Genomic DNA, 27,198 nt, shown 5'->3' with positions numbered 1-27,198 from the left:
ACTGCATGTATGCAATCGGTATTGGTATCAGTGGCGGACGATTTCACTCATATTTGTTATTTTCATCCTTAGGTGATATGATGTTATCTTACAGTATATTTATATTAGGTTTAAGTTACCCAGTCTGTCTCAAAGTCATAGCTAATATTAAAATAATGAGAAAATATGACCATTTATTGTGATTAATCCCACAAGCATCTTATGCACTGCTTTGTGTTCCTTCAGCATCTCCGTAGTAACCTAATTACCGATATTAAATGTCAGAATGTGAATATATTTCCGCCATATCTTGCGTTGCTAATCTGTGTTGGGTGTGACAAAGGAAACGGGGGGAGGGGCCATTATGCCGATGACCACAAGTACCAACAGTAACAGTGGCATTCATAGGAACAACCAAAAAACAGACTTTACGGTGCAATACGTTTTTTAATTGCTGTTAAGTGCACATTATGTTGACAGGTCACATAGAGGAAAACACACACAGATATATATACCTGTATATATAGGTTGATATATATATATATATATATATATATATATATATATATATATATAATACACTTGAGTACTGTAATTGCGGTGGTGCTTAAGGCTTATCTATACTCTACAATACAGTGTTTCAAGTCAGATTTTGGTGTGTGATGTATGCGAGTTAGTCGCTTATTTTGCGTGTATGTGCTTTGTTCTATTTCCTGGATAATCCCAGTGGGTCTTCCCGTGTGTTACCGTTTAATAAAATAGAGTCGTCTAAGCAAGAGGATTGACAGTCACTTTCGACCTGCCTTTGGGTTGACATGCTGTTCTGTTATGTTGTCAATTTGAGCCCTACACACACACACAGACATACACACCGTGTATTCTATACATTTTTGTTTTTTCAGGGCAGCTAGAAGTAATTCGGACCTACTTTTTAGCAGCTATAACTCCCGTCATTATTTGAAGTTGTAGTTTTTGTTTCAATTTGTGGAAAGTTCAACAGTGAAAAGCATCATGCCTAGGTCATGCATGCAAAATTATTAAATAATAATAATAATTAAAATATTTGTGTATAGTGACATATTCTATGCCGCTATCTATGCAGCCTATCCCAGCTGACATAGGACAAGAGGTGGGGTACACCCTGGACTGGTGGCCAACCAATCACAGGGCACAAAGAGACAAACAACCATTCACACTCACATTCATACCTATGGACAATTTGGAGTCTGCAATTAAGCTAGCATGTTTTTGGAATGTGGGAGGAAACCGGAGTACCCGGAGAAATGGGGAGAACATATGAACTCCAACTACCCAACGGATATTCAAACGCAGATCTTCCAGATCTCCTGACTGTGTGGCTAACATGCTAACCCCTGCATTGTTTTGTGACAGTTAAATTTGTCCAGCCATATATTTCAGCATCATAGACCCAATATCATGTATGGTCTCGTCTCGTGAACGGCCTATCTTGTGACACCCCTACAATATACAGACGGCTACATGAATGTTCAATCAGAATTATGTCCTCGCCGACTCACTTATTGAGTCAAATGGAGACAGATCTCGTATCTCACCAGCTTCCAGGAATAAATCCATGAACGTTATCTACCTGCGCTGTCAGAAATAGGGCAACGGCAAGACTCCATTTCTGTCCCTCAGGATGCAGTCGACTCCAAGGTGGGCTAATTATTAAGTAGATTCTCCCTGTAAAATCTACAGTGTAGTTTCCTGCGTGAATGTGCACTAAAGGGATGATATATTGCTCTTTAGGGTGATAAATTATACACTCCATCGAGTCCATTTGAGCGCCAGTCACAAACATTTACTGTACATGAGAAATGCTTTATTATTATTTTGGTTCTTGAGTTGTAAAGAGTCTCCCCTAGCTGCTGATCTTGGTCAGCATCTTGTTGATGGCCTGTTTGACGTGTGTGGTGGAGCTGCGGCGTCTGGCCTTCCCCTGCACGGCCTTGCGGCGCCTCACCTCGCGGCACAGCTCGTGGAATGCCTCGGCCACGGCGCGGCCTTCGTCAGCGCACGCCGAACACTCGTAGAAGGCACACGCCATTTCAGCGGCCAGGCGCTCGCCCTCCTCGGTGGTCACCTGCCGAATGTGGTCCAGGTCGGACTTGTTGCCCACCAGAACCAGAGGCACGTTCTTGGGTTTCTTGACCTCTTCTAGAAGACTCCTGAGCGGCGCTACGTCCTCAAAGCTTCCTCGGTCTGTGATATCGTAGACGATGACGAAGCCATCACCCCAACGCATGTGGCCTTCTCTCTGCTGGTTGTCCTCCTTAAGAGAAGAGTTTTAGCAATTTAGAATGAGCTTGCATGAATGGCAATCACCTCTCATGCAATAATGCAGCTTTATTGGGAAACCTGAAGTATATGAAACCTCAAAGGCAAAACGCTTAGAACTGACGGTGCATTCAAGGACTCTAGAATTAATCCGTAAGAAGGACACACAAATCCAAGTTTAGAGGTGTCCAAAGTTCAGCTCAGGGTCCATGTGTGGACCACAACTCTATTTTTATTTAATAAAATGGTTATGTGACAGAAAGTTATTTTCCAAAAACAAAGTAGAAATATTGAATATATCACATGATGTCACACTAATACTAACATTAAAGCGTATTGACAAGTAATGACATTTAGGCTATTGTATTGTCTATTCTAATATTTTCGCATATTTTTCGCATATTTTAGCATAAAAAAGTTTGGACCTCTGATGTGGGCGATATAAGTAAGTATAATATAATTCACAGGTGTCCTAAAAATCAAACGATACAATGTCATATTTTTCAATTTGTATATTCTATATTTGATACTTTTCTCCAGGTACTCCGGTTTGCTCCCACATTCCAAAAACATGCTAGGTTAATTGGCGACTCCATATTGTCCATATATACATATACAGTGAAGAAAATAAGTATTTGAACACCCTGCTATTTTGCTATTTCTCCCACTTAGAAATCATGGAGGGGTCTGAAATTTTCATCGTAGGTGCATGTCCACTGTGAGAGAGATAAACTAAAAAGAAAAATCCAGAAATCACAATGCATGATTTTTTAACAATTTATTTGTGTGATACAGCTGCAAATAAGTATTTGAACACCTGTGTATCATCTAGAATTCTGACCCTGAAAGACCTGTTAGTCTGCCCATTAGAAGTCCACCTGCACTCCATGTATCATCCTGAATCAGATGCACCTGTTTGAGGTCGTTAGCTGCATAAAGACACCTGTCCACCCCATACAATCAGTAAGACTTTAACTTGTAACATGGCGAAGACCAAAGAGCTGTCCAAAGACACCAGAGACAAAATTGTACACCTCCACAAGGCTGGAAAGGGCTACGGAGCAATTACCAAGCAGCTTGGTGAAAAAAGGTCCACTGTTGGAGCTATCATTAGAAAATGGAAGAAGCTAAACATGACGGTCAATCTCAATCGGAGTGGAGCCCCATGCAAGATATCACCTCGTGGGGTCTCAATGATTCTAAGAAAGGTGAGGAATCAGCCCAGAACTACACGACAGGACTTGGTCAATGACCTGAAAAGAGCTGGGACCACCGTTTCCAAGGTTACTGTAGGTAATACACTAAGACGTCATGATGTGAAATCATGCATGGCACGAAAGGTTCCCCTGCTTAAACCAGCACATGTCAAGGCCCGTCTTAAGTTTGCATATGACCATTTGGATGATACAGAGGAGTCATGGGAGAAAGTTTTATGGTCAGATGAGACCAAAATAGAACTTTTTGGTCATAATTCCAATAAGCGTGTTTGGAGGAAGAAGAATGAAGAGTACAATCCGAAGAACACCATCCCTACTGTGAAGCATGGGGGTGGTAGCATCATGCTTTGGGGGTGTTTTTCTGCACATGGGACAGGACGAGTGCACTGCATTAAAGAGAGGATGACTGGGGCTGTGTATTGTGAGATTTTGGGGAACAACCTCCTTCCCTCTGTCAGAGCATTGAAGATGGGTTGTGGCTGGGTCTTCCAACATGACAACGACCCGAAGCACACAGCCAGGAAAACCAAGGAGTGGCTCCGTAAGAAGCATATCAAGGTTCTAGCATGGCCCAGCCAGTCTCCAGACCTGAACCCAATCGAAAATCTTTGGAGGGAGCTCAAACTCCGTGTTTCTCAGCGACAGCCCAGAAACCTGACTGATCTAGAGAAGATCTGTGTGGAGGAGTGGGCCAAGATCCCTCCTGCAGTGTGTGCAAACCTGGTGAAAAACTACAGGAAACGTTTGACCTCTGTAATAGCAAACAAAGGCTACTGTACCAAATATTAACATTCATTTTCTCAGGTGTTCAAATACTTATTTGCAGCTGTATCACACAAATAAATTGTTAAAAAATCATGCATTGTGATTTCTGGATTTTTCTTTTTAGTTTATCTCTCTCACAGTGGACATGCACCTACGATGAAAATTTCAGACCCCTCCATGATTTCTAAGTGGGAGAAATAGCAAAATAGCAGGGTGTTCAAATACTTATTTTCTTCACTGTACATATGTCCAATGTGAGTGTGAATGGTTGTTTGTCTATGTGCCGTGTGATTGGCTGCCGACCAGTCACGTCCGACCAGTCCAGGGATAGGCTCCAGCACTGGTCCTCACACTCACCCTCGTGAGGATAAGCGGTAGAAAATGAATGAATGAATGCATTTAAAGAAAAAAAAGCAGCCTGAATTTTAGCATTGTTATAAACATCAACTTTTTCACAATTCTTTGTAATTGTGTTTTTGTTTTTCTTGATCATTGTTTTTTGGATCATTTTCAACGTATTGCATGTACAACACATAGAAAGAGGTGAGAATTCAAGGGACAGTTGTCTTACCTGGCCTGCTGTGTCCAAAATCTCCATGGTGACAACCTCATCATCAATATTGGCCTGATGGCGGTAGGTGGATTCTGTATGGCACAAACAACAGTTTGCACAATGTAGGTTATTTTGGGGAATTCTGACAATTTTCACCTTTAATAATCACTAATCGTTCAAGGCTTGTCAGTGATGCCAGGTTTATTAATAAAGGAGTCATCTTGATGTGAGATATGTCACATATAAGACATGATTTCATGTCTCAAATAAGGATTGGCGATGATGGGCAAAAAAAGACTACATTCCCAGTGTGCATTTTTTTCACATGGTTCCGTGTGTTTTTGCTGCAATAACCTGATTTTCACCTCCGACCAGTGTGAATAGCAGGATTCAAGCTTATGAACTCAGGTGTGAACTATGACCCCTGGAGTTCTTTTTGCTGCATAGACGGCCACTGGAGTTATCTGCTTGAATTGACCCCCTTGTAAAAGCACATCTGTGTAAACAGAGGTCCCCTTGTTCTTCAGAGAATGTTCCGGGCTTTAGAGTAATCTTAACTGGAGGGGTTTGAGCACTGTTTTCTCAAACTAATTTCTCAGACTAACTTTATGTGATTCTACACTAAGAATTTGATTGTCTTTAAAGACTGTCGTGCATCATGCTTTTGGTATTAGGGAAAATCATTTCTTGTTTTGTAAGATTTTTTTTCTTGTGGTCCCTCGGACTGGTACGATAATAAACAAATTAATTTAGTCGATGATTTTGCTTGCCTGGAAATATTGCCTGCCATGTGCACGTGTGTCTGTTGTCCTTGTCTATCGCCTCCAAACAGGCAGGAAGGGGATTCACTCTGTGCGTGGGTTTCAGCACCTTTCAGCACACATAGAACAACGGCATGAACGGAGTGAGCTCTTTTGTCAGTCTTTGTCTGGGTGGGTGAAGGCAGGACTAATAGCATAAACTCTGAACACAGAAGAATGTAGCCTCATGAGGACCAATGGTAAGTTGTCATTGTCATAGATGTTTTGTCATTGTACTTTTCTTAAAAGTAATGTTAAAATCACATCTCCCAAATGCAATGCAAACACTTCCTGAGCCTTTAATCAGTCTCTTAGTCTGAATCTCTTGAAGTCAGATACATTTTAGTTTTGCACCAGGTTGCATCTACCTGCACTCTACTCTACTTTTACCACTGCTTTTGAAGTGAAAGATCTTAAACTGAACGGACGTACGACCTTTGCTGGCTTTTAACATTCTTCAGTGTGCTTTAAATCTTTCAGTTAATTTTATAGCTGCCTGTCTTTTACTTCAGTGGTGAGAGAGAGTCAAAACATTGAAGCAGATGAATGCAAACATGCCCTAGATGTTTGTACAGGTATTCATTCCAAGTAACAATATGTAGCTTCTTAATATTGTTTCATAATATTTTAGTGGACCAGCCAGGATATTGTTCACTCGATAATCTCCTCATGGAAAGTTATTTTGGTGCATATTGTATTAATCATGGTGTGCTGTTGCGTTAGTGTCAGCATTGGAGTTATTCCTGTCAAAATGTCTCATCGGGAAGCTCAAATCTCGCCCTGCCGTATTCCAGGTGCTTCACCTCTCTGTGGGGGCTCAAGTGACGTCAATGAAATGTCACCGAGAGCCAGAGGTGGAAGCTGCGTGAGGATTTATTTGTTTGGCTGCAGGCTGAGGAGGAGAATCAGGGCTGTGTCCTGTGGGATGCTCTATTTCTGGAGCCATCACTCTGTCTGCTGCTAACAGCACCCATTGTGTTTATAGGCATCCTTTCAACGCTGAAGCCATCTTTTTGGTTGTGAGCTGTCACTACCCAAGGTTTCTTACAACATCCATGTAAAAATGACTCGCGTTCTCAAAAATGCTACTTTTTTACTCATAAATACGATATACACCTTTAATGCAGTGGTTCTCTATTATTTTCTCTCATACTTTTATTGTTGTGTTTGGGTTCTCTCATCCTCATTCAGGCTGTTAAAAGGAGAAAAAAAACACTTTTTAATGACGTTATAAAAATATTGTATGTCCCTAGAGCTTGTTTATGAGCCCTACACCAGTGAAAAGTCTCTCATCTCCCTCACATGTTCGTGTGACTTTTGAGACAAGAGGTATGTAAGCATTCGCTTTTGAAGTTCCAGGTGTTTACAACATCATAAACCAAAAACCTCCTTCCTCATGGACGTAATAGCTTGTGTATATACCCACCCCAATTTGACACAAATTAAAAGGAATTCATAAATAAACAGGCTTCGCTACACATCTTCAAATAAAGCCTGGAGATTTGTCAGCTATCCAGCTCAATATTTTTTGGTGCGTAGTTAAAACGGGAGTGTAATGTTAGCAGTGTAGCATTTATGTCCTACTATCCCGGTCCTTAATGCGTCGTTGAAGATGTATGGCATCTATTACGTTGGACCGGTGCGGAGTTACAGTATGTAAAAAGTGGATAAAATCCACAAAAGCACTCTGGCGTGTTCCCAGTAAGGGCTACATTCCAGCATTAAGGCGAGATTTGGGGCAAATGCTTCCAATACATTACTGTTGGACATCTGAAACTTGTAACAAAAAAAAAAAAATCTATAAAATGGGACCTTGAAGATTGGAATACATGAAGCTGCAGTTGAGGGGAGAAATGTTTAATGAAAAGTAGGAACAGCACATTCTAGGTGCCTTTTACATCATTTGTTACACAAGCGTAGGCAGTTAGCATGCAGGAGCAAGGGATGAGCGCTAAATAGATAATCAACTTAACCACAGTCTTAATGGGAGGGATACTTAGAGAGATATATTGTACTGTAGTACATGGACTCAGAGAGACAAAGTTCTTGCAGTAATGATGCATTTGTAAGACCAGTACTCAACATGCAGTGATTTACTCACACCGTCAAAATACTATCTTCAATAAGGCTACTTATTATTACTCTTGTGGTAACCTAGGAAGCAATGTCCTGTAGAGCTCGCCTTTGTTTGTTGACCCATTCACTCTATGTACTTTTCACGCTACATACCTATATGCTGTGCAGACACAAAGACACACAGAAAGCCTGCAATTATGGCATTTTTTGTCTCGAATGTGAATGTGAGGCACTTAATACGGATGAATGGAGAGGATGACATCGAAATGCAAATTGGTGTGTGCATGGTTAAAGTTCTTTTTTTTTTAATAGTCATCGCTTACCAAGTGTCGGGTCGTATTCCCAGATGAAGCGTCGAGTCAGAAACCTCACCACCAGTGCTGCAGAGACAGGTCACATATGACATGTATCAAATAGAATGAATGGCATTGCCTGCCTTTACTCAACATTAGGAATACATGCAGAAATGTTTCATAAATGGTAATGCTAATGGTTTAATTCTGAATGAATGTTTGGATATTGTATTTTAATGCATCTTTTACTCAACTCTATTTTTATTTCTTTTTCTCTAGTGTAAAGCATCTTTGAGTACTCTGAAAAGCACTATACAAATAAAATGTATTATTATTATTATTATTAATTTATTTTAACATGCATCAGGTTACAATTGAGTGAATCGCATAATCAATTCATAGTTCCACATGTCCAAAAGGAGTAGGAAGAAGCAAAGCTTATTAAATCCTACCCCTCCATCTGGTACTTTTACAATCAGTAACTGAAGTAGAGGTGATATGACCATACAATGACATAATAGGTACCATAGTAACTGTTAATATAGTCAATATAGGTAAAAATATAGTCAATATAGGTTATATTGACATTTCAGTAAAAGTGTACTTTCCTTTGACTTTTTACAAAGTTTGCCTAAATGTCCCAAGGCTATCATATAAATATGCACTAAACAGACTTGTCAACATCCCCATGCTGCATCCTTATTACAAATGAAAAAGAAAAGCTCCATCCCAAAGCCAGTGACTCATGCTCTTAATGATGGTGTCATCTCCGGGTGGTATTACGAAGCACGGATGAGCACGGATACAAGCCAAATTAATTTTATTTTAGCTTTGGCTTCCTAAACTTGCAAGGGGCTCTGTTCTGGTGGGTGAAGGACAAAGTCTGGACCATTACCCGAGATGGTGTGGGGTGTGATATATGTTTGATGTGTTATTAGCCCTGACTCAAGGATGCTAAATCTTTCCATGGCAATGTAGAAGTGTGTCCTGTAATGGCCAGCAGGGGGCAGCCTTTCTGCCTTGTATACTATGGGGAAAATACCACTGTATAATCCTTCCTAATGCATTGTCTCTTACTGTCAATTTGAATCTGCTATTGTCCACTTCTTTTACACAGTCCATACACCAAACAAATACACACTTCAATCGGTCCATCTCCCTGCAGGGGCTGTCACATTAAAGGACCCTGAGAGGTCCACTTGAGTCCCGGCAGGTATGATTGTGTCCTCATGTCAGTGATGAAGCAGCACTGCCTCTTAAGTTGGGAGGGGGTTAAAAACATCCATTAGAACCAGGCCTCTCTTCTGAGCTCATAAATTGCCAAAGGGGACGGGTTAAGAAAAAGCCTTTATGTTGGGCATAGTGCCTTTTGCCACGTTTCATTACACTCCTATGGAGCTCATAGCGGCACTGCTTGTCAGCTCAATTTGTCATTTTTGCAGCCAGGGAGGAGCTGCAGGAGGATGCGGCCTACCTAACCCCTTCAACACTTTACTGAAGATCATTCCTTACAACATGAAGCTATTTTCATGTTCGACTTTTATAGACAAGAACATCAGGTGTACCTGATATTGTGGCCAGTGGATCTCCGCTGGACTGACCTGGATTCCAACTGAGTAGAACAACCGATGGTGTGTGAAGTCCGCTCCTCATTAGACGTAACATTATCTCCCGCTTTTCACTGCCACAGAATAAATGTATAGGCACGGAAAAGAGGAGCCATTGTTAATGGGCCTTAATATGGACATCATGGCCCAGATTCCAAAAAGGATCGCACAGGGAAACAGTATCACCAGGGGGACAAAGGGGGACGATTCACTGGCACTGATGGCGCTACTTGTGTGGCACATTTTTAATGATATGCAATGGCCCTTAATTAATGCGGCAGTGTAATAGAAGAAGATCTGATAGAATACATTTAGGCGCTGTGCAGTGCAAGTAGCAAGTCATTGACTTTCAGGTGCATGCAGACCAAACCGATGAAGGTAAGCAGTGAGGAAAATGTTCTCCCTTATGTTATGATAATTTACTTTGGAGTTGTTAACACATTCGATGCATCACGTGTCCTTAAACTAATCTGCAGATACATCTGCTCCACTGTGGACAGGTGGTGTTTTTAACATCTTGACAGGCTGACTGGAAAACTATACACAATTATGTTCACTGATAAACTTGGTTATTGCTATTAAATAGCGTTACAATAGAACATCAACACTGTTGGGGGATGAAATCAAGGCTTCAGTTCAAATGCTGATAGCATTACAATTACAACAACAGGCTAATTGCGAACAAAGAGAAAGTAATTAGCAGCGCCATTAGGCTGTCTGGAGAGAGGATACTGTGTTACTCCTTGGAACAGCCTCATGATGTTCTCACAGACATCACAAGGGCTACAAAAACAACCCTTTACCGGAGTGCAGCTTAGCTGGAATGGAGCTATTGTGTTTCTGTCACTTTTAGTCTTGTTGGCTCGGCCAGCTGTGCACATAAAAGCAAGTTTCCAAGCACTACAGTCGCCACACTATGCTCTGGAACGGTGAACCGTGATCTGGTTTAGTTTTTCCACTGCGGATTGGTGATAGCTGCGTAAACAGCATGACAGCACGGCGGTTCAAGCCACCGCAACACACTGCATCCAACATGTTGCATTTTTGGCAAGTTAGTTTGGTACCAAAACTGGGACATACCAAGCAAAAAATTTTGTTTTTTTTTCTAACCAATTTGCATGAGTAACAGTTTCCTTTTTACATGTGTGTGTCAAATTTTCAGTGCCTCACAGTTTCTTTAGTTTACAGTACTACAAAAATGATATTGTGCAGTATACGGGCTACCATTATGTGTGTTATTGGGCTACCCAGGACGTGGCGTACTAGCGACATATATTCCAAGTAACAGAGCTAGTGAATGGACCCTGCTTCTAACTATGTGAGAGACTGAACACTGTGTTCGTCAAAGCATTGTTCGTTAGTTCAAGAGTAACTCACTTCACCAGCCATTGAAACGTGATGTAAAATGAGGTCAGTCTGACCCCCTGTGTCATCTTACTAAGAACAGTAACAATAATAATAATAATAATACATTTTATTTGTATAGCACTTTTCAAAATACTCAAAGACACTTTACAGAAGAATGGAGTTGAATAAAAGCAAGTAAACAGAGTAAAAGATACATTAAAATACAATCTTCATTCGTTAATACACAATTAAAACATGAGAAAAAGCGGGGCGGGGCACAGCAGTCAGGCATAAAAAGTTAGACATTAAGAACAGATTTAAACAGATGGGTTTTTAGTTGTTTTTTGAAACTGGGAAGGTCAGGGCATGCACGAAGTGAATGGGGCAAAGAGTTCCAGAGGGTGGGGGCAGCGATGGAGTAGGCCCTGTCACCCCAGGTTCGGAGCAACAACACTAAATTCATCACACATGAACTTAACAATACCTCAGGAATATACTGAAATGTACCAATGTTATTTTGAAATGAAAAAACAACTCTTCTAAAACGTTCCCATAATGCGTTGTGACGCTGCATTGACATCAGCCTCCCTCTCGGCTCTGGGACTTTTGACTCTCTCTAGTGGACAGAGGCACCTTACACTCTGTACAAATGTGGGGGTTTTTTACCCCAAAGACACCCTGCCCCACTATTTGGGAAGCAATGCTATAGAGTAACTGTAATTTTGCCACTGTTTACTAATGTAATACTTCAGTCATTCAGGTTATTTTCTCACTATAAAAATTATATATTACCTTGCTGAAAATAGCTAATCTGTAGTATAAGTCTACCGAAGGCTGTGTTTGTAAGCTCAGATAAAAGCAAAAATAAACAACAAAAAGCAGGCCTACAAATATAAAAAGGTGCTTAGAATAACTACCTTGACTGTTGGTCTCTGTAGATGATGGTTTCTCCCACAGTAAATGTGATCATGTTATTTTCTGTTATATTACCCAGATGAAAAAGAAGACCTTGTCTATAATCAATATCCTCATTCCTTGTTACCGGTAGCCGGTGAAAAGGTTGCAACTGTGCTTTGTGCTTATCTTATTGATGTAGGGCTTTATGTCATCAGAAACTGTTGAGGAGCTCTCAGTATTATATTTTTCATTTAACATTTAGGATTGTTACATCTAAAATTGCAGTCACTTTCCACAAATTGTGGGAGATGTTTCCCCACCCTGATTAGTCAACAGAGATAGACAGGCAGGCAAATCATCCACAAAAGCAACAAAGCCACTTCCTCAACAGGAGGTCACACCACTACTCCCCAGTCTCAGAGCTTTCCCAGAGTTCCTTTCACCACCCGCCTCCCCCTGAGGCACGTCTGCATCCACAAACTCCATAATGGAGTCGCTGCATTGGCACAAGCTGTATTTCTCACAATAAAGAAAATATGTGAAACCGCCGGCAGTCCAAGCCCAATTTAATGGAAATGAAGTAAGATATCCCATAATGTCAGTCCCGTCCCAGATCAGATAGCGACTGCTTTTCCAATCAGAGGAGATGTGGGAAGTATAATGTTACCAGAGCAACAGTAACATACAAGGCCACAGTAAACATATCATCACCCGTGAATGATGTTGTCTGGACAAAATACACACGAGACTCACTCAGTGCATTTATTTCAGAGAGGAGATCTGCTTGGTAAATAAAATTGTGTACGATTTAAATGTTGACAGTTGACAGCTCAAATAGTGATGCAATTTTGTTTTAAGTTACGCATGACTGATTTCTATTTTATGTATTTGTATTTTTGTAACTGGAAAAAAAAATGCTTTCCAGATATCTTTGCTTTCTAAACAACATACGTCTTAATTGTTAGTTACCGTCCCCGTTGACTCATCGGTGACAATGCTTTGCAAATTCTTGTAACTTGCGGCATTATCCCAGCTTTCAGGAAAATAGGATGTGCTTTTTCATTCCCCGTCATGCTCATATGCTAAGAGTCCACTGGGCCGGCGCCAGTTGGTGCTAGTTCGTACCAATGCAATTTGCTGTGGCGCCTAGTGGTGCCAATAAGGTGCCTAGTGGCTCAAACTGCCTCCCAACTGGCTCGTGGTGGTCCGTACCAGCGGCAAAAATTGAGTTTGGCGGCAAGAAAATTTCTAAATGTTTAAAATCTTCCACCAAGTGGAACCAAATGTCGCAAACAATCCACCTATTGGAATCCACTGGAATGTAATGGCGCGAGCCAAGTTGCTTGGAGTAATGCTTGGAGTTCACTGGGCCGGCACCAGTTGGTGCCAGTTCGCGCCAAACATTATGTGATTGGTGCATAGTGGCTTGCTGTGGCGCAGCAATATGGCAACATGCCGAGCGAACATTAATTCGGCGCCACAGCGAGTCACTAAGCGCCAATCATATAATCTTTCGCGCGAACTGCCACCAACTGGCTCCGGCCCAGTGGACTCCTAGCCTCAAGTAGTCAATTAGCACTTTGATTTGTATTTTTCATATTGAGTACCTCAATTGCTTAGATTGGCATACTCATTCCCAAACAAATCAAATAAATGTAGTAGTCAACGTATAATGCTGCAGCAGAGCGACAAAGACATTGAAACTGCTCATGGAAAAAGACTTGCTAAAAGGTTGACACACCAATTAGCTGTGTCAGCTATCTGACTATTAGTGCTTTGGCACTTTGACTTTTTCCGACCAATATGAGACCACAAACTGAGCGCCAAAGAGTGCAGCTGCTAATTGATTTAGTCATGTCAATGCGGGGTAGGAATTTCACTGCACGCGGGGCTTGTTACTCTCTCACACTATAGACTTGCTGCTAACGCTTCATGCTTGTCTTTCATTCATCCAATCTGCAGCATCACAAGAGCACAATGTCCGCAATTTAACCTTGTTTGCACTGCTTTTTCACACCATTACTTTGATATAAGACACTTTTCCCCAAGTAGGTTGCATTCACAGTGCTAATGTTTGTCTCTTCATCTGGATACCAGTTTACTTTGAATAAAAATCAGACAAAGTCCCCTCCCATGTGCTTTTTAGAGCAGCTCCACAGGCACACAATAACCAAGGTCTCCACGGGACCCTGAGGCGCTGTAAAATGGGACACCAGAGCCCTCATTGATTTCACACCTCCGGAAAATGCAATAAACAAGAGTTCACATTCCGGAGGTTAAAACGGGAGGGACATTGGGTTAGGACGCTGTATTTGTCCACGTATTTTTTGGTTTCATGATGAGGAAGGCCAATGATAGACGCCAGACCTTCACTGAGACGGGCCCACAAAGACTATAAACGTGTTTTTAGAAAGTAAGCTAGAGCTCGATTTTCGTTAGGGTTCATGTATAACAAATAATTCCTAAATGATTACATATGCATAAAATAGTGATACAGTGAAGAAAATAAGTATTTGAACACCCTGCTATTTTGCTATTTCTCCCACTTAGAAATCATGGAGGGGTCTGAAATTTTCATCGTAGGTGCATGTCCACTGTGAGAGAGATAAACTAAAAAGAAAAATCCAGAAATCACAATGCATGATTTTTTAACAATTTATTTGTGTGATACAGCTGCTAATAAGTATTTGAACACCTGAGAAAATGAATGTTAATATTTGGTACAGTAGCCTTTGTTTGCTATTACAGAGGTCAAACGTTTCCTGTAGTTTTTCACCAGGTTTGCACACACTGCAGGAGGGATCTTGGCCCACTCCTCCACACAGATCTTCTCTAGATCAGTCAGGTTTCTGGGCTGTCGCTGAGAAACACGGAGTTTGAGCTCCCTCCAAAGATTTTCGATTGGGTTCAGGTCTGGAGACTGGCTGGGCCATGCTAGAACCTTGATATGCTTCTTACGGAGCCACTCCTTGGTTTTCCTGGCTGTGTGCTTCGGGTCGTTGTCGTGTTGGAAGACCCAGCCACGACCCATCTTCAATGCTCTGACAGAGGGAAGGAGGTTGTTCCCCAAAATCTCACAATACACGGCCCCAGTCATCCTCTCTTTAATGCAGTGCACTCGTCCTGTCCCATGTGCAGAAAAACACCCCCAAAGCATGATGCTACCACCCCCATGCTTCAGTAGGGATGGTGTTCTTCGGATTGTACTCTTCATTCTTCTTCCTCCAAACACGCTTATTGGAATTATGACCAAAAAGTTCTATTTTGGTCTCATCTGACCATAAAACTTTCTCCCATGACTCCTCTGTATCATCCAAATGGTCATATGCAAACTTAAGACGGGCCTTGACATGTGCTGGTTTAAGCAGGGGAACCTTTCGTGCCATGCATGATTTCACATCATGACGTCTTAGTGTATTACCTACAGTAACCTTGGAAACGGTGGTCCCAGCTCTTTTCAGGTCATTGACCAAGTCCTGTCGTGTAGTTCTGGGCTGATTCCTCACCTTTCTTAGAATCATTGAGACCCCACGAGGTGATATCTTGCATGGGGCTCCACTCCGATTGAGATTGACCGTCATGTTTAGCTTCTTCCATTTTCTAATGATAGCTCCAACAGTGGACCTTTTTTCACCAAGCTGCTTGGTAATTGCTCCGTAGCCCTTTCCAGCCTTGTGGAGGTGTACAATTTTGTCTCTAGTGTCTTTGGACAGCTCTTTGGTCTTCGCCATGTTACAAGTTAAAGTCTTACTGATTGTATGGGGTGGACAGGTGTCTTTATGCAGCTAACGACCTCAAACAGGTGCATCTGATTCAGGATGATACATGGAGTGCAGGTGGACTTCTAATGGGCAGACTAACAGGTCTTTCAGGGTCAGAATTCTAGATGATACACAGGTGTTCAAATACTTATTAGCAGCTGTATCACACAAATAAATTGTTAAAAAATCATGCATTGTGATTTCTGGATTTTTCTTTTTAGTTTATCTCTCTCACAGTGGACATGCACCTACGATGAAAATTTCAGACCCCTCCATGATTTCTAAGTGGGAGAAATAGCAAAATAGCAGGGTGTTCAAATACTTATTTTCTTCACTGTATAACAGGTAGAGCGTTGACATTTTATCTGTCTGACATTAGCAACCTTTGAGAAGATGAGGAGGGGGGGATCACTGCAGTGAACTTTGACCTTCGTTACCCTGGCCAGTTTCCGTTCAATGTCATTGAAAATCAGCATACTTCTTTCTGTAGCAAAGAACATTGGCCTCAAGAAGTCTTGAGTGTTGACGATCATTTAAACTCTGTATAATGGTTGCTCTGACGTCAATAAATAATGCCCATTATTTTCAAAATGTCGGACATGACCCACTCGTATGGTCACAACAATATCATACTTGCCTGTAATTATTATGTAGCAACCAGGAAGTTGTGTGCAATCTTATGTTTGTGTACATTTGCTGATATTCTTCTGGAATGGTTGTGACCGAAAGTAACCTCCCTAATTCCAACAGTTGTTGTGTTGCTGCTATGTTGTACAATATATCTATTCACTTTCCTCTCCACTTCCTCATGCCAAGTCATAAAATGGCGTTATACTGTAGTATGTTATCAGTTTTCAAATTTAAAAAAACTTCCAATTCAACACGATTCTTGCACTGCCTTTGATAATCACCTTTAGTTTGACAAAATGCATTTAAAACTGAGTTGTAGAGAGGTGACGTGATAAAATGTTCAAAAACTGAAATAGGTTTCTGAAAGCTACATCAGTGTTTGTGCTTTTTTTGTAATACAAAGCGGTTGAATGCGTCACAGAAAATAAAATGTTGAGTCACTGTTATATTATCAAATAAAATACACGTAGAGATCCACTGAGGCATTTTAAAAACGCCTCCAGAGAGCAGCACTTGTCAATACTGGGAAAGGAACTAACCACTCACGCTGTCTTCTGGGTCTAACCACCCAGAGACAGCGTCAGCATTACAGTGAGTGGGCAAGCAGACAATATGCCAAGGTTGAGGACACCCTCCGGACTAAAAATAATTCAACAAGTGAACAACCTGAGTGCTCAAGATGATGCATGTAATTATTATAAATGGAGGAACAGAATGAAGCCTACCAGGGGGATTGTGTTGGATCCTCAAGGAACCTTTTGAAAAGTAGTTTCAGGTCAGGGAACAATGAGGAAGAATCTCATCCCGGCCGTTTTTCAAAATTCAACCCCTTCAGCACCAGCAATTTTAGACAATTTTATAGATTTTCCAAGGCACACAAAATATTGTGTTTTATGGCTATATACAGTAAACATGGAACCTACCAAAAGAAAGGCTAGACTCTCATCTTTCATTAGGAAAAAACTGTTTGTTCCTGTTCTTTGGTAATCAGCAGTAGAACATAGGTAAGTTTCAGGAAAAAAAAACATATTTTTGGGAAATTCTTTGACTTTGACACAATATTTTTTTCTTTAGTGAATGCTCAAATATCTACACAACTGCACCACAACAAATACAATGCTTGTATGCATGTGTCAAAGTTTCCCTCCAATGCGTAACCTTCTGCACGCTACACTCCTCCATGCTCTTCCACTTCCTCCTTGCTGTTGAGTGTGTAAATGGACCCAAAACTGCAGTGACTTCTATTACTGTGCAGTTGCGTCGTCACCTCTCGTGCAAAAAAACTTAAAAGACGTACAAATGGGAGCAAGCATTCGGGTTTAACGACATATAAATGCATATTTGGTATTGAATGAGTTAACAAACAAGTGTTCCATAATGGCTACGGGATGTCCTCGTAAGGATATTCTGTTGATGTGTCTGCTTTTTGCTCATAGAAAAGATTTAGTTGCGGTGATCAAGAGCTGTTTCTTATATGGAGGAACCGATACAAGGACACAAGACTGGTTCAGAATGAAATGATTTCTTCTTTAGGCATCAAGCACACGTCTTTGCTTTAAGTTCAGGGAGGTCTTGTGCAAGCCATTAAGCTCCATAAAAGCCACTTAACATTCTATGCGGCAGACGCACATCACCCTAAACATTCAATCATACTGAAAGCCACTCGGGATTGTTTCCAAATCTCTTATCTGGAAGAGTAAAACCACAGTTGTGCTGATAAGAACCCATACTGCATTCTGCATTCATCATTTATGGCCGCTCACTGGTGGAGGAATGTAATCATGAAGGTCAAAGAGACAACCGGCTCTTTTGCGTCAAACATGCTGCAGCGGTAGCATGACGGGGGACTGTCGTGGTGCCTCTGTATCCTGGAGCTAATGGCTGTAAAGATCTCATCAGTTAATTGATGACTATCCAATGCTGTTATTTCCTCCCTGCAGCAGCCCTTCCACTGTCAGGTGACCTGCACTGTGCAAAATGACTTGCAAGGTCAGCAGGACATGCTGCTACGCTTCCTTTCCTAGAAACATACTAAATATTAAGGGCAGGCAGGTTGGATCAGGGTGTTGATGACAGGCCAGCAGGGTTAGAAATCCCTTTCTCTTTCTCCTACAATGGTGTGCATTGCTGCAGGCTGCATCAGGTGTGGCTGATTTATTGTCACAGGAGAGTTAATTGTCTCTAATAACAGGTCAGGCTTTTAAAAAAAACCTGGGTCATTGAACATGACTGCCTGCGGTGGAAACAGAATAAAATGAGAGGATACAGATACAACTGTAAACGCTAAAATGGTGTATTTCTTATCAATTCGGTATAGCATCTATTGAGATGCAGTACAAGTAATGTTCAATTTTGACTGGACCATGCCACTTTTTCCAAAAGAAATGTTTTAAAATATTATTTGGATGTAATTAATGTGTCTTTTATTAAACATTTATCTTCTCCTTTACACCAGGGGTCTCAAACTCAATTTACTTGGGGGCCACTGGAGCTAGGGTCTGGGTGAGGCTGGGGTGCATCAGGTTTTAAAAAAAAAACACTTTTTCAGTGCTTTGATCTCAGTCATGAATGATGAGAGAAAAACTAAAACAGGCGGGCTCGTTCGCTTGCGTATGGGCGGGGCAAAATCGCGTCAATTGTGTCCGGTGTGCACACAGCTTTAAGCTGTCATTTCTGGCTACATGAAACCATACGGCATCCATATCAAGCTATTAAGGCGGGGGCCTCAAACCAGCATCCTGCGGGCAGCATCTGGCCCGCGGGCCGCATTTGGCCCACAGGCCGCGAGTTTGAGACCCCTGCTTTACACCATAATCTAACCTATGCGTCATACTGATGGATTTCTGGGTTTTTTTCGGTTGAATAAAGCTGCGGAATAACTTTCAGTCCAGATGAATTCAATATTTCTTAGGTTTAAGCTATAAAAACAAGAAATTATTTTGGGAAATAGATCTGAAAGACGATAAGCACTGCAGTTTATATAAAAAAACATTCAGAGTCAACCTTTTGACTTCGCATCTTGTCTGTCTGTCCAGAGTATTCCTGTGGTTTGGTCTGGCCTGCTTGCCCCCTGGATGACTGTTTACACCCCCCCCTCCCAACACCCCTCCCACCCCCACCGCTCCACCCCTCCGTGTACATTGACGTGTACAGTCGGCAGATTCATTGCTCCCTGGAGGTGGTAAACAGCGGGATTTGTGAGGCCGATGCAGGTTTGGCGCACCCTTATGTTTTTGTTCTGCTGTCTGGCCTTCAGACAAGCTGGGGTGCAGGGGGAGGGATGGGGTGGGGAGTGTGATGAGATGTTTCACAAGCCTGGCACACAATCACGTTATGAAATTCATTTCTTAAAAAAGTGTTTTATTAAAACGCACACCTCTGTTGTTTGTTCAGCAGACTTGCATTGTTGAAGATTAGATCGGGTATCATATCCTGCTTTGACTTTATTGGTAATATGATCTGTTTAGTTTATATTTTTATTAGATTATGACTGACACAAAACAAACCGATATTAACATTCGCAGATAAAAACGAAAAGAAGAAAAAATGAAAAGATTTTAAAGGGTGTAATGCTGTAATTATAGCCTGGGTGTTTATTTATCAACACCACAAAGAGGAATTTGCTGGTATTTCATTTTTTATAACAATTTCATTATACTTTAATAATCATTTGGAGTGCATGAGAAAGTGGAAAGGAAAACATAGATCTCCTTGACCACAGAGTCACTATATTAAAGAGTATACAGTGATCCCTCACTACATCGGGGTTCAAACATCCCGCCCTCACACTATCATGCTTTTTCTAAAAGTAATTCATTAATAATAATTCATTAATAATAATTCATTAATAAATGATCACTTTTAAAATTGTACTTATTCATGGCCTAAATTAAGCATTTTTAAGCATAAAAAGGCTAAATGAACTAACTATATGAACTAAAATACAAGTCAGAAGTATTCTACTTGTGAATGTAGTATTCTATATTGGCCACTAGGTGTCGTTGTTTACAGGAAGTAAACTGGCCAGGAAAAAAAAGTAATTTTCTTGCATAGTATCTGAAAAAATTAGTGAATTCTGCTTCACAACGATAGGAAGAGCCGACATCAAAGGATCAAAAAGCGATGTCGCTTTCTCGACTAATAATGTTGTGTTCTAATATTTTAAAAACCTAGTTAGAAGTAAACAGGTTTTCTAAGCCATATTGAATCCGACTTGACAGAAATTCCCAAATTCACTGGTCGCAGACTGGAGCCAATTAAACGCTATATTGCACAACACAGTAGCAACAGAACCAATGTTGTAATGGGGTACTGAGGCTCAGCCAGCATTAATGAGTTCACTGTATGAGCGGATGGATGAGTTCACTGTAAACAACAGTACGATAAGTGTAACATACCTACAGCTGAGTGGAACAAGCAACATTTTAAACCGCATGCAGAGGTAGATAAACCTGTTGGATGCTATAACCATTAATGGTACTTCAAATGCAACTATTAACATCTTGTGGAGTTAATCATGAGGAAGTTGCCTACAGCCATAGCTGCTAATGTCAATGTTTTTGGACCTGTCGCTAATGTTATGCTTTTGTAAAACAATGGGACTAGACTATAGCAGACACAAGCGTTAAGTGAATAGAGGTGTTTAATTGGAGCATGTACGGTATCGAGCCAGCACAACCAAGTCTAGTATTATCTCCGGTCCTCACAAATCAGACATATAGCGTAATTTAAGAGGTTCTTAGTGAGAATGCCAACATTCCCTTTTTCCTTTATGGCCATAAACAACAATGATCAAAAAGAAGCCTGAGCAGCCCACAGCTCACATTTACCATTTATGTACATCAGGTTGAAAGAGTCTTTATCATTCAGTCAGCAGAGCATGCATAGTTTGATCAGAAAATACTGCCTTATCCTGAGGAGAATAGCATATTTGTCCATGACAAAGTATCCTCTCGCCCCCACACTGCCGAGTTTTTTTTTTCTTTTCCCAATTTAAAAGCTGAGTAAATGAAATCTGCGAGGGAGTGAATTTAGAATAGGCGGGGATCTATGTACTTGTATTCAAAGAAAATGTTAAAACGCTCTATGTGTGAGCACACAGGCGTGTTTAGTCATAGGCACAGTAATTAGACAAGGTTTAGGTGCACTGAATGAACAGCTGCAAATTGTCAGAGGAGCCACACTTGAGTTGATCCACTATGTCTATCCACAAGCTAGTGGTGGGTGGCTGTGCAGGGGTCCAAAACACATCATCATCACATACCCTTTAAACAACACAAAGGCCCCCAACAGACACGCTCATTAGCAACCTATTATTTCTATCATCCAGCAGCAAAGTGGACACAACAGCATATAAATGGAAATATTGCTTCCAGTCATTTGCGTTATGACGTCAGGGCTCTAAGATGTCAAAACTAATTTTGCGCTTAATGTTTTAAACAACCAAGCATCACAACAGTCATGTTTTTTTTTTTATATAACGGAAGCCAAACATATTTGAATCATGTGAAAATAGTATATGTGCAACCTTAAAAAATATATAGATTATTCCTAGTCCCCAAAAACACTGGTAGGGTAATTCACAGCCCAAATACACACATTTACAGCGGATATTTATTTGCATCCGTGGGTCTCTGCTAAAAGGGACAATGTTTGGACAAGGTACACTCATTATTGATGAGATCGCCGAGGCTATGTGTAGCTTCTAATGTGACAAACAAGCCTGCTTTGTGTGTCCTTTTTGAAAAGAGCAATGATGATGCAGAGCTGTATGCGTCATACTGTATTCGCAAAGAGAATAGATACGTATGTTGATGAGAGCGCAGTAAAGAGAAAAGGTGGTTGGAGTCACTGTAACCAAAAAGCAGCGCATGGTTAGTAATAGCTATTGACTGTCTGCTGATAAGATCCCATGCATACTTGCAATAGACGGCTATTTGGGAATTATCACCCATAATTGTTTGCAGTGACATTCCTGCTCATGTGTAACAGGATAGAAGGAGTATGTGTTCTTGCAGGAAGTGTGAGATAATGGCTTTAGCTTTAACAATCAACATTTTTCATCATTTCTAGGATCGCAAGAAGCCAAGCAAATTCTTAACTTATCAAATGCTTAACCCAAAGTCCAGGTGGGTGTTGTGTCAGTTGTATTAAATGGATGGCTGGACATGCTGCAAACCCGATACCCCCCATCTGTGGTTGCAGGCATCAAAGCAGGAATAGACCATTCTGATTATCAAGGATTTTGAGGAATTAACCTGGCACTTTAAGGTCGCCGACTCCTTGTCAGCCATGCTCAGCTCCATTGTCGTGTTTTACAGCTGCACTTTCTAAGCTGAAGGACATGAACATCTTGTATTATTTTTACTTAGAAGGTGTTACTGAAGAGCTGATTTCAAAGCTTTACACTTTTTGTTATTGTGCGAAGCTTCCGTAAAACCTGGGCAGCAAAGCTCCTGCAGCTTACAGTGGGATCTCGGAATGATAATGACCCTGCTTTTTGTTTCCAAGGACACTAAGCGGGGATAATGAAGGTATTTAGGCCAAAAAAAACACTGTGTCTTTGCAAACAAAGTGGAGCGGAATTTATGTTGAGTATAAAAATTCTGACAGAAAAGATTTGGGAAGGTCATGATGACTCACACAGAGACAAATCAGTGCTCAAAATCGTGCCAGGTTTAAACGCACTTTATGTAAATTGCTATCTGAGTCATAGTTTTACAGTTGTGCTACATTTAACAATCTTAGCTTAAGCATCTGACCAAAAGGGACACACATCTCTAAATATGTATCTCATAAAATCTTACATACTATAAATGCTCTAATTTGACTGCGAAAACGTATTATGTATAGTTATAATAACTTCAATTGTATTGCACAAGAAAGTGGTAACTCCCTTTGACCACATGCTGCAGCAACAGAACCGATGTTGTAATAGACTCTGGGGATTGTTTGCTTTTGTAGACCACACGCTTGTGGACTCTGCTGATAATTGGATATTTACGGTATGCAGCTGTATATTAATGATCTGTATCTCCATAAATATAGATAATGATCACACAGCCTACCTGACTTGCCCACCCCTGCACGGCCGAAGACGGCAAGTTTCACCTCCGGACTTTTGGCCATGATTAGAATGCGCAGTGAGCCAGTCAGCAAGCTCAGAGGTCAACCATCCATCCTCTTGTCCACACAGGAGGAAGCAGCGTCTGTGGAGATACAAATGTGCAATTTGTGGTGTGCACTTTTTCATTCATTGACACACACACACACATACAGGGAAGCTACTGTAGTCATTTCCCTTTCCTGCTGGCACACACATGCCCATACATGGTGGCCATGTACTCCTCTCAGTGGTCAAAGTGACATCCTTGAGATGTTCAGGACAGCTTTTATATTGTTATTATGAATGTAAGTGACATGCTGTCCCGAAGCGTTGAGTCTCATGTTGGACTCTCAGCAATGCACACTTGCTGCTCACAGCACTGTGCAATGCATTCTTAAACTTGTCCTATAGTGCACTGTGCACACTGTGTGCAAACTGGAGGTCTACATGATGCAACTGTCTATTGCTGGCAGCCGAATTAACTAGAGTGAGACTGTCCCACAGTATTACATTTTTCTGCTTCCTGCAACGCATGCGTTAAGCCAGGGGTCTCAAACTCGCGGCCCGCGTGCCCGCAGGATGCGAGTTTGAGGCCCCCGCCTAGTTTGATATGGATGCCATATGGTTTCATGAACCCAAAAATGACAGCTTAAAGCTGTGTGCACACCGCACACAATTGACGCGATTTTGCTCTGCCCATACGCAAGCGAACGAGCCCGTCTGTTTTTTTTTCTCTCATCATCCATGACTGAGATCAAAACACTGAAAAAGCCTCACCCAGACCCTAGCTCCAGTGGCCCCCAAGTAAATTGACTTTGAGATCCCTGCTTTAAGCCTTTTGTGTAGTGTTGATTGGTTAAACCGGAATACCTATGATTGATTTAAAAAACCTACTTTATACCTCACATATATTACCGCAGTCACTCACAGCCCATCTCCCACGCAGCCGCTACAGCAGCAGCAGCAGCAATAGGGAACACCACTCAGAGTCTCCCTGCCAACATGGTCATTCCTGTGTTTTGCCATTTTCAGTATCCACCCACTGCAACCATTTCCTGACCTGTTCACTGCTCACACTCTCTCATACGCGTTACAGACTCACATATGCTGCAATTATCTGTTCAAGTCACAGCTAAACGGCAGCTTTCAAATCGTAATTACCTAAAGGGAGAGAGTGCTAAATGCAAAGTAATTAGTTAGAGAAGTGTACTGCAGGGGAATATATAGAATGCATTTGAAGCACAGGTAGAATGATAGTGGAGATTAATTTTCTAGCTCCGAGTCAACCTAGTTTCAATCAAGTCATAGAAAAAATGATTGGACCACCCTTGTTTATTCAGTTTGTTGTTTATTTTAATGCCTGGTGCAGCTAAATGGATATTTGTTTGGACAAATATAATGATGACAACAAAAATAGCTCTTAAGATTTTCATTTGATTTTCATTTGATTAGATTTTCAAGTGCTGACCATTTCCATTATTCATTCATTCATTCATTTTCTACCGCTTTTTCCTCACAAGGGTCGCGGGGGTGCTGGAGCCTATCCTCGCTGTCTTTGGGCGAGAGCCATTTCCATTATTTTCTTAATAATAACCAAAATTGCATCATTACATTAGTTCAAACAAATGTACCTGTAGTTGTAGTAGGCATGATAATGAGCATGAAAAAGAACTAGAAACTGAAGAAACAAGAGTGGTCTTATCGCTTGTTTTCCATGACTGTAGAAGAAATTGATTGAAGGTCGCTTTAAAGGTATTAATCATCCTTGGCTGTGTGAGTCGTAATCAGTGATCCATTCATCTATTCACTGAATGGTAAAGACTTTGAATTAGCACACAGTATTCAAAAATAGTAACAGATTAGTCCAGTTGTGTCCAAAGTGCGGCCCGAGGGCCAATTGCGTCCCACAGCTTGTTGTTTATTGGCCCGCTGCACATTGTAGAGACAAAATTAAAACAAAAACAGAGCCAAAATGAAAAAATGTAAACATAAGAAACTGAAACGTAAGTTATTTTAGCCTTTTTAATGATTTTAAAATACATAAAAATATCAAGTGGCCTGCTGCATTCTTAGATATTCAGTTTGTAGCCCTTTGTGGAAAAAGTTTGGACATCCCTGACTCACTTAAGGCTTAGCTCTAGTTCAAAATACCACATTTGTGCACACATTTGTGTCCATGTGTGTGATGTTGAATCACCAGCACACACATACTGTATTTAAATAGTAATTAGACAGAAACAACACCAGGTTATAATTTCATTGTCAGACTGGAGTCCAAAATGTACTTCCTAAAGTACTGTGGTTGCAAAACGTGCCTTTCAACTTAAAATTAATGACATTAGAGGTCACGTTACCAAAGTTAGTCTGCTTTCTTTTTACCCATGGGTGGAACGCCTCCCTTTGGGGACTCATAATTGCACTGTCAAAGTGAGCGTATGTATTTTCCTTCAGCTGTGTGCCCGTTTGGCTTTTTGTGCCTCTTTTACCCTGAGAAACAAATCTGGGTGGTGCTGAGGTTGAGGAGATTACAGAGCACAGTCCATGGGAGGAGACCCGCTGCAGAGCAGCACTCTATAGAAAGGCAGCAAACCACAGGCTTGTCATCAAAATATGCATGCAGTAAACTGGTCCACCAGTAGCGTAACAGCACCAACTGTGGGAGGCAAACACCAGCATTTCCACATCAGCATATGGTCACATCTAAGTTTCCTTGCAAGGGTTCAAGTGGATTTATCATAGCAGTCATATTGTAGTACCGCTACTTTAATAATGATGTTATTCTAGCACATTCCATGAGTCTAGTATAGTGCACGGGTCAGATGAGGGGCCCAATAACATCTTGTTAACTTATCAAGCCTTCATTTCCTCCCGGAGATGACTTCAAGTCAGGCCTTGCTATCAAACACATCTAAATGATAGCAATGACTAACATATTTTTGGCAAGATCATGTATGAGATGAGCAGAGTGAACCCAAAACCCACTGAGATGTGGATTGTTATGCAACAGCCAGGGCAGCTTGTGAATGTCAATTATGTCCTTTGGGCCCAGGAAGAGGAGGAACTGCACATTGATGAAGACTGATCTGTAACATCTTAAAGTAACTGTATGGGTACAGTGGATTGTCACTGAGTTGGTTCTGTCAACTCCTTTAATTGGTCTTCTGGTGTACATTACAATACAGACGACTATATGAAATACATGTAGCTCTATTTCTTACAGTGTACTGTATCAGTGGCAACATGGGATGCGAATCAAACCAGATGAGGGTAATCATCATATTAGACACACTTCCCTTTTTAAAAAAAATGTTGGAAATGTATGAGGAGTATTTTCTCCTCGTGATTCCTTATGGGAGCCTGTGTGACATTTTTTTTAACCCGGAAAAAGACTCACCAATACGGCTGAAGGCAGAGATGATCTCCCCGAATAAGGAAGGTGATGTAAGAAATGTATAAAAGTTGCTTCTTTCCTTCCTGATGTGGACACTGCACTGCTGGACGGGTAGATGAATGGAGGACAGATGGAAGCAGGGCGAGCAGCAGGCATAAATGAAGCTCTCAAGCGAGCGGGCAGCCGTGATATTATACGCGGAGTTCCCAACACTGCATGAGTGGGACCAGGGTAGCCCCGCATGCCGCTGCGTGGCCGCAAAACACTACGGACAGCGGCCTCTAGTGGTAGTACGTTTCTGACGCTATACTAAATATCTACAATACACTCACTGCACACCCAGACTGAGTACATAAAAGGCTCAAAGTATAGCAATGTGATTGCAGTGAAAAGTAATTTAAAATTGCTTTAAAGCATTTGGAATGATTTATTTAAAACCTCTCCGAATAGATTGCTGTCGTAATACAGCATCATGTGCG

The 27,198-nt window shown here is 41.2% G+C and overlaps 1 protein-coding gene across 1 annotated transcript; it reads right to left on the bottom strand.

Moving 5' to 3' along the window:
• Positions 1 to 494: 494 nt before the first annotated feature.
• On the bottom strand, positions 495 to 26,923 carry rerg (RAS-like, estrogen-regulated, growth inhibitor). The gene is made up of 5 exons (XM_058076860.2): positions 26,723 to 26,923; positions 23,291 to 23,431; positions 8,012 to 8,068; positions 4,831 to 4,904; positions 495 to 2,272 (listed from the first exon to the last, which is right to left on the bottom strand). Exons 2-5 carry the CDS (start codon positions 23,349 to 23,351, stop codon positions 1,862 to 1,864), a joined length of 603 nt encoding a protein of 200 aa, XP_057932843.1. The 5' UTR covers positions 23,352 to 23,431; positions 26,723 to 26,923; the 3' UTR covers positions 495 to 1,861.
• Between the last annotated feature and the right edge of the window lie 275 nt (positions 26,924 to 27,198).

Source organism: Doryrhamphus excisus, linkage group LG2 (assembly GCF_037039965.1).
Source record: "Doryrhamphus excisus strain RoL-2023G ecotype Guam linkage group LG2, RoL_Dexc_Guam_v1.1, whole genome shotgun sequence".
Classification (NCBI taxonomy): Eukaryota; Metazoa; Chordata; class Actinopteri; order Syngnathiformes; family Syngnathidae; genus Doryrhamphus; species Doryrhamphus excisus.
This window is presented reverse-complemented; position numbering and strand designations above follow the sequence as displayed.

Bases quoted from the DNA above. Each gene is read 5' to 3' on its own strand.
- rerg (XM_058076860.2), bottom strand. From the start codon at position 23,351: ATGGCCAAAAGTCCGGAGGTGAAACTTGCCGTCTTCGGCCGTGCAGGG. The intron at 4,905-8,011 runs GTAAGCGATGAC...TGTGCCATACAG, and splicing joins GGAATACGACCCGACACTTG to AATCCACCTACCGCCATCAG. The intron at 2,273-4,830 runs GTAAGACAACTG...TCTTCTCTTAAG, and splicing joins TTTTGGACACAGCAGGCCAG to GAGGACAACCAGCAGAGAGA.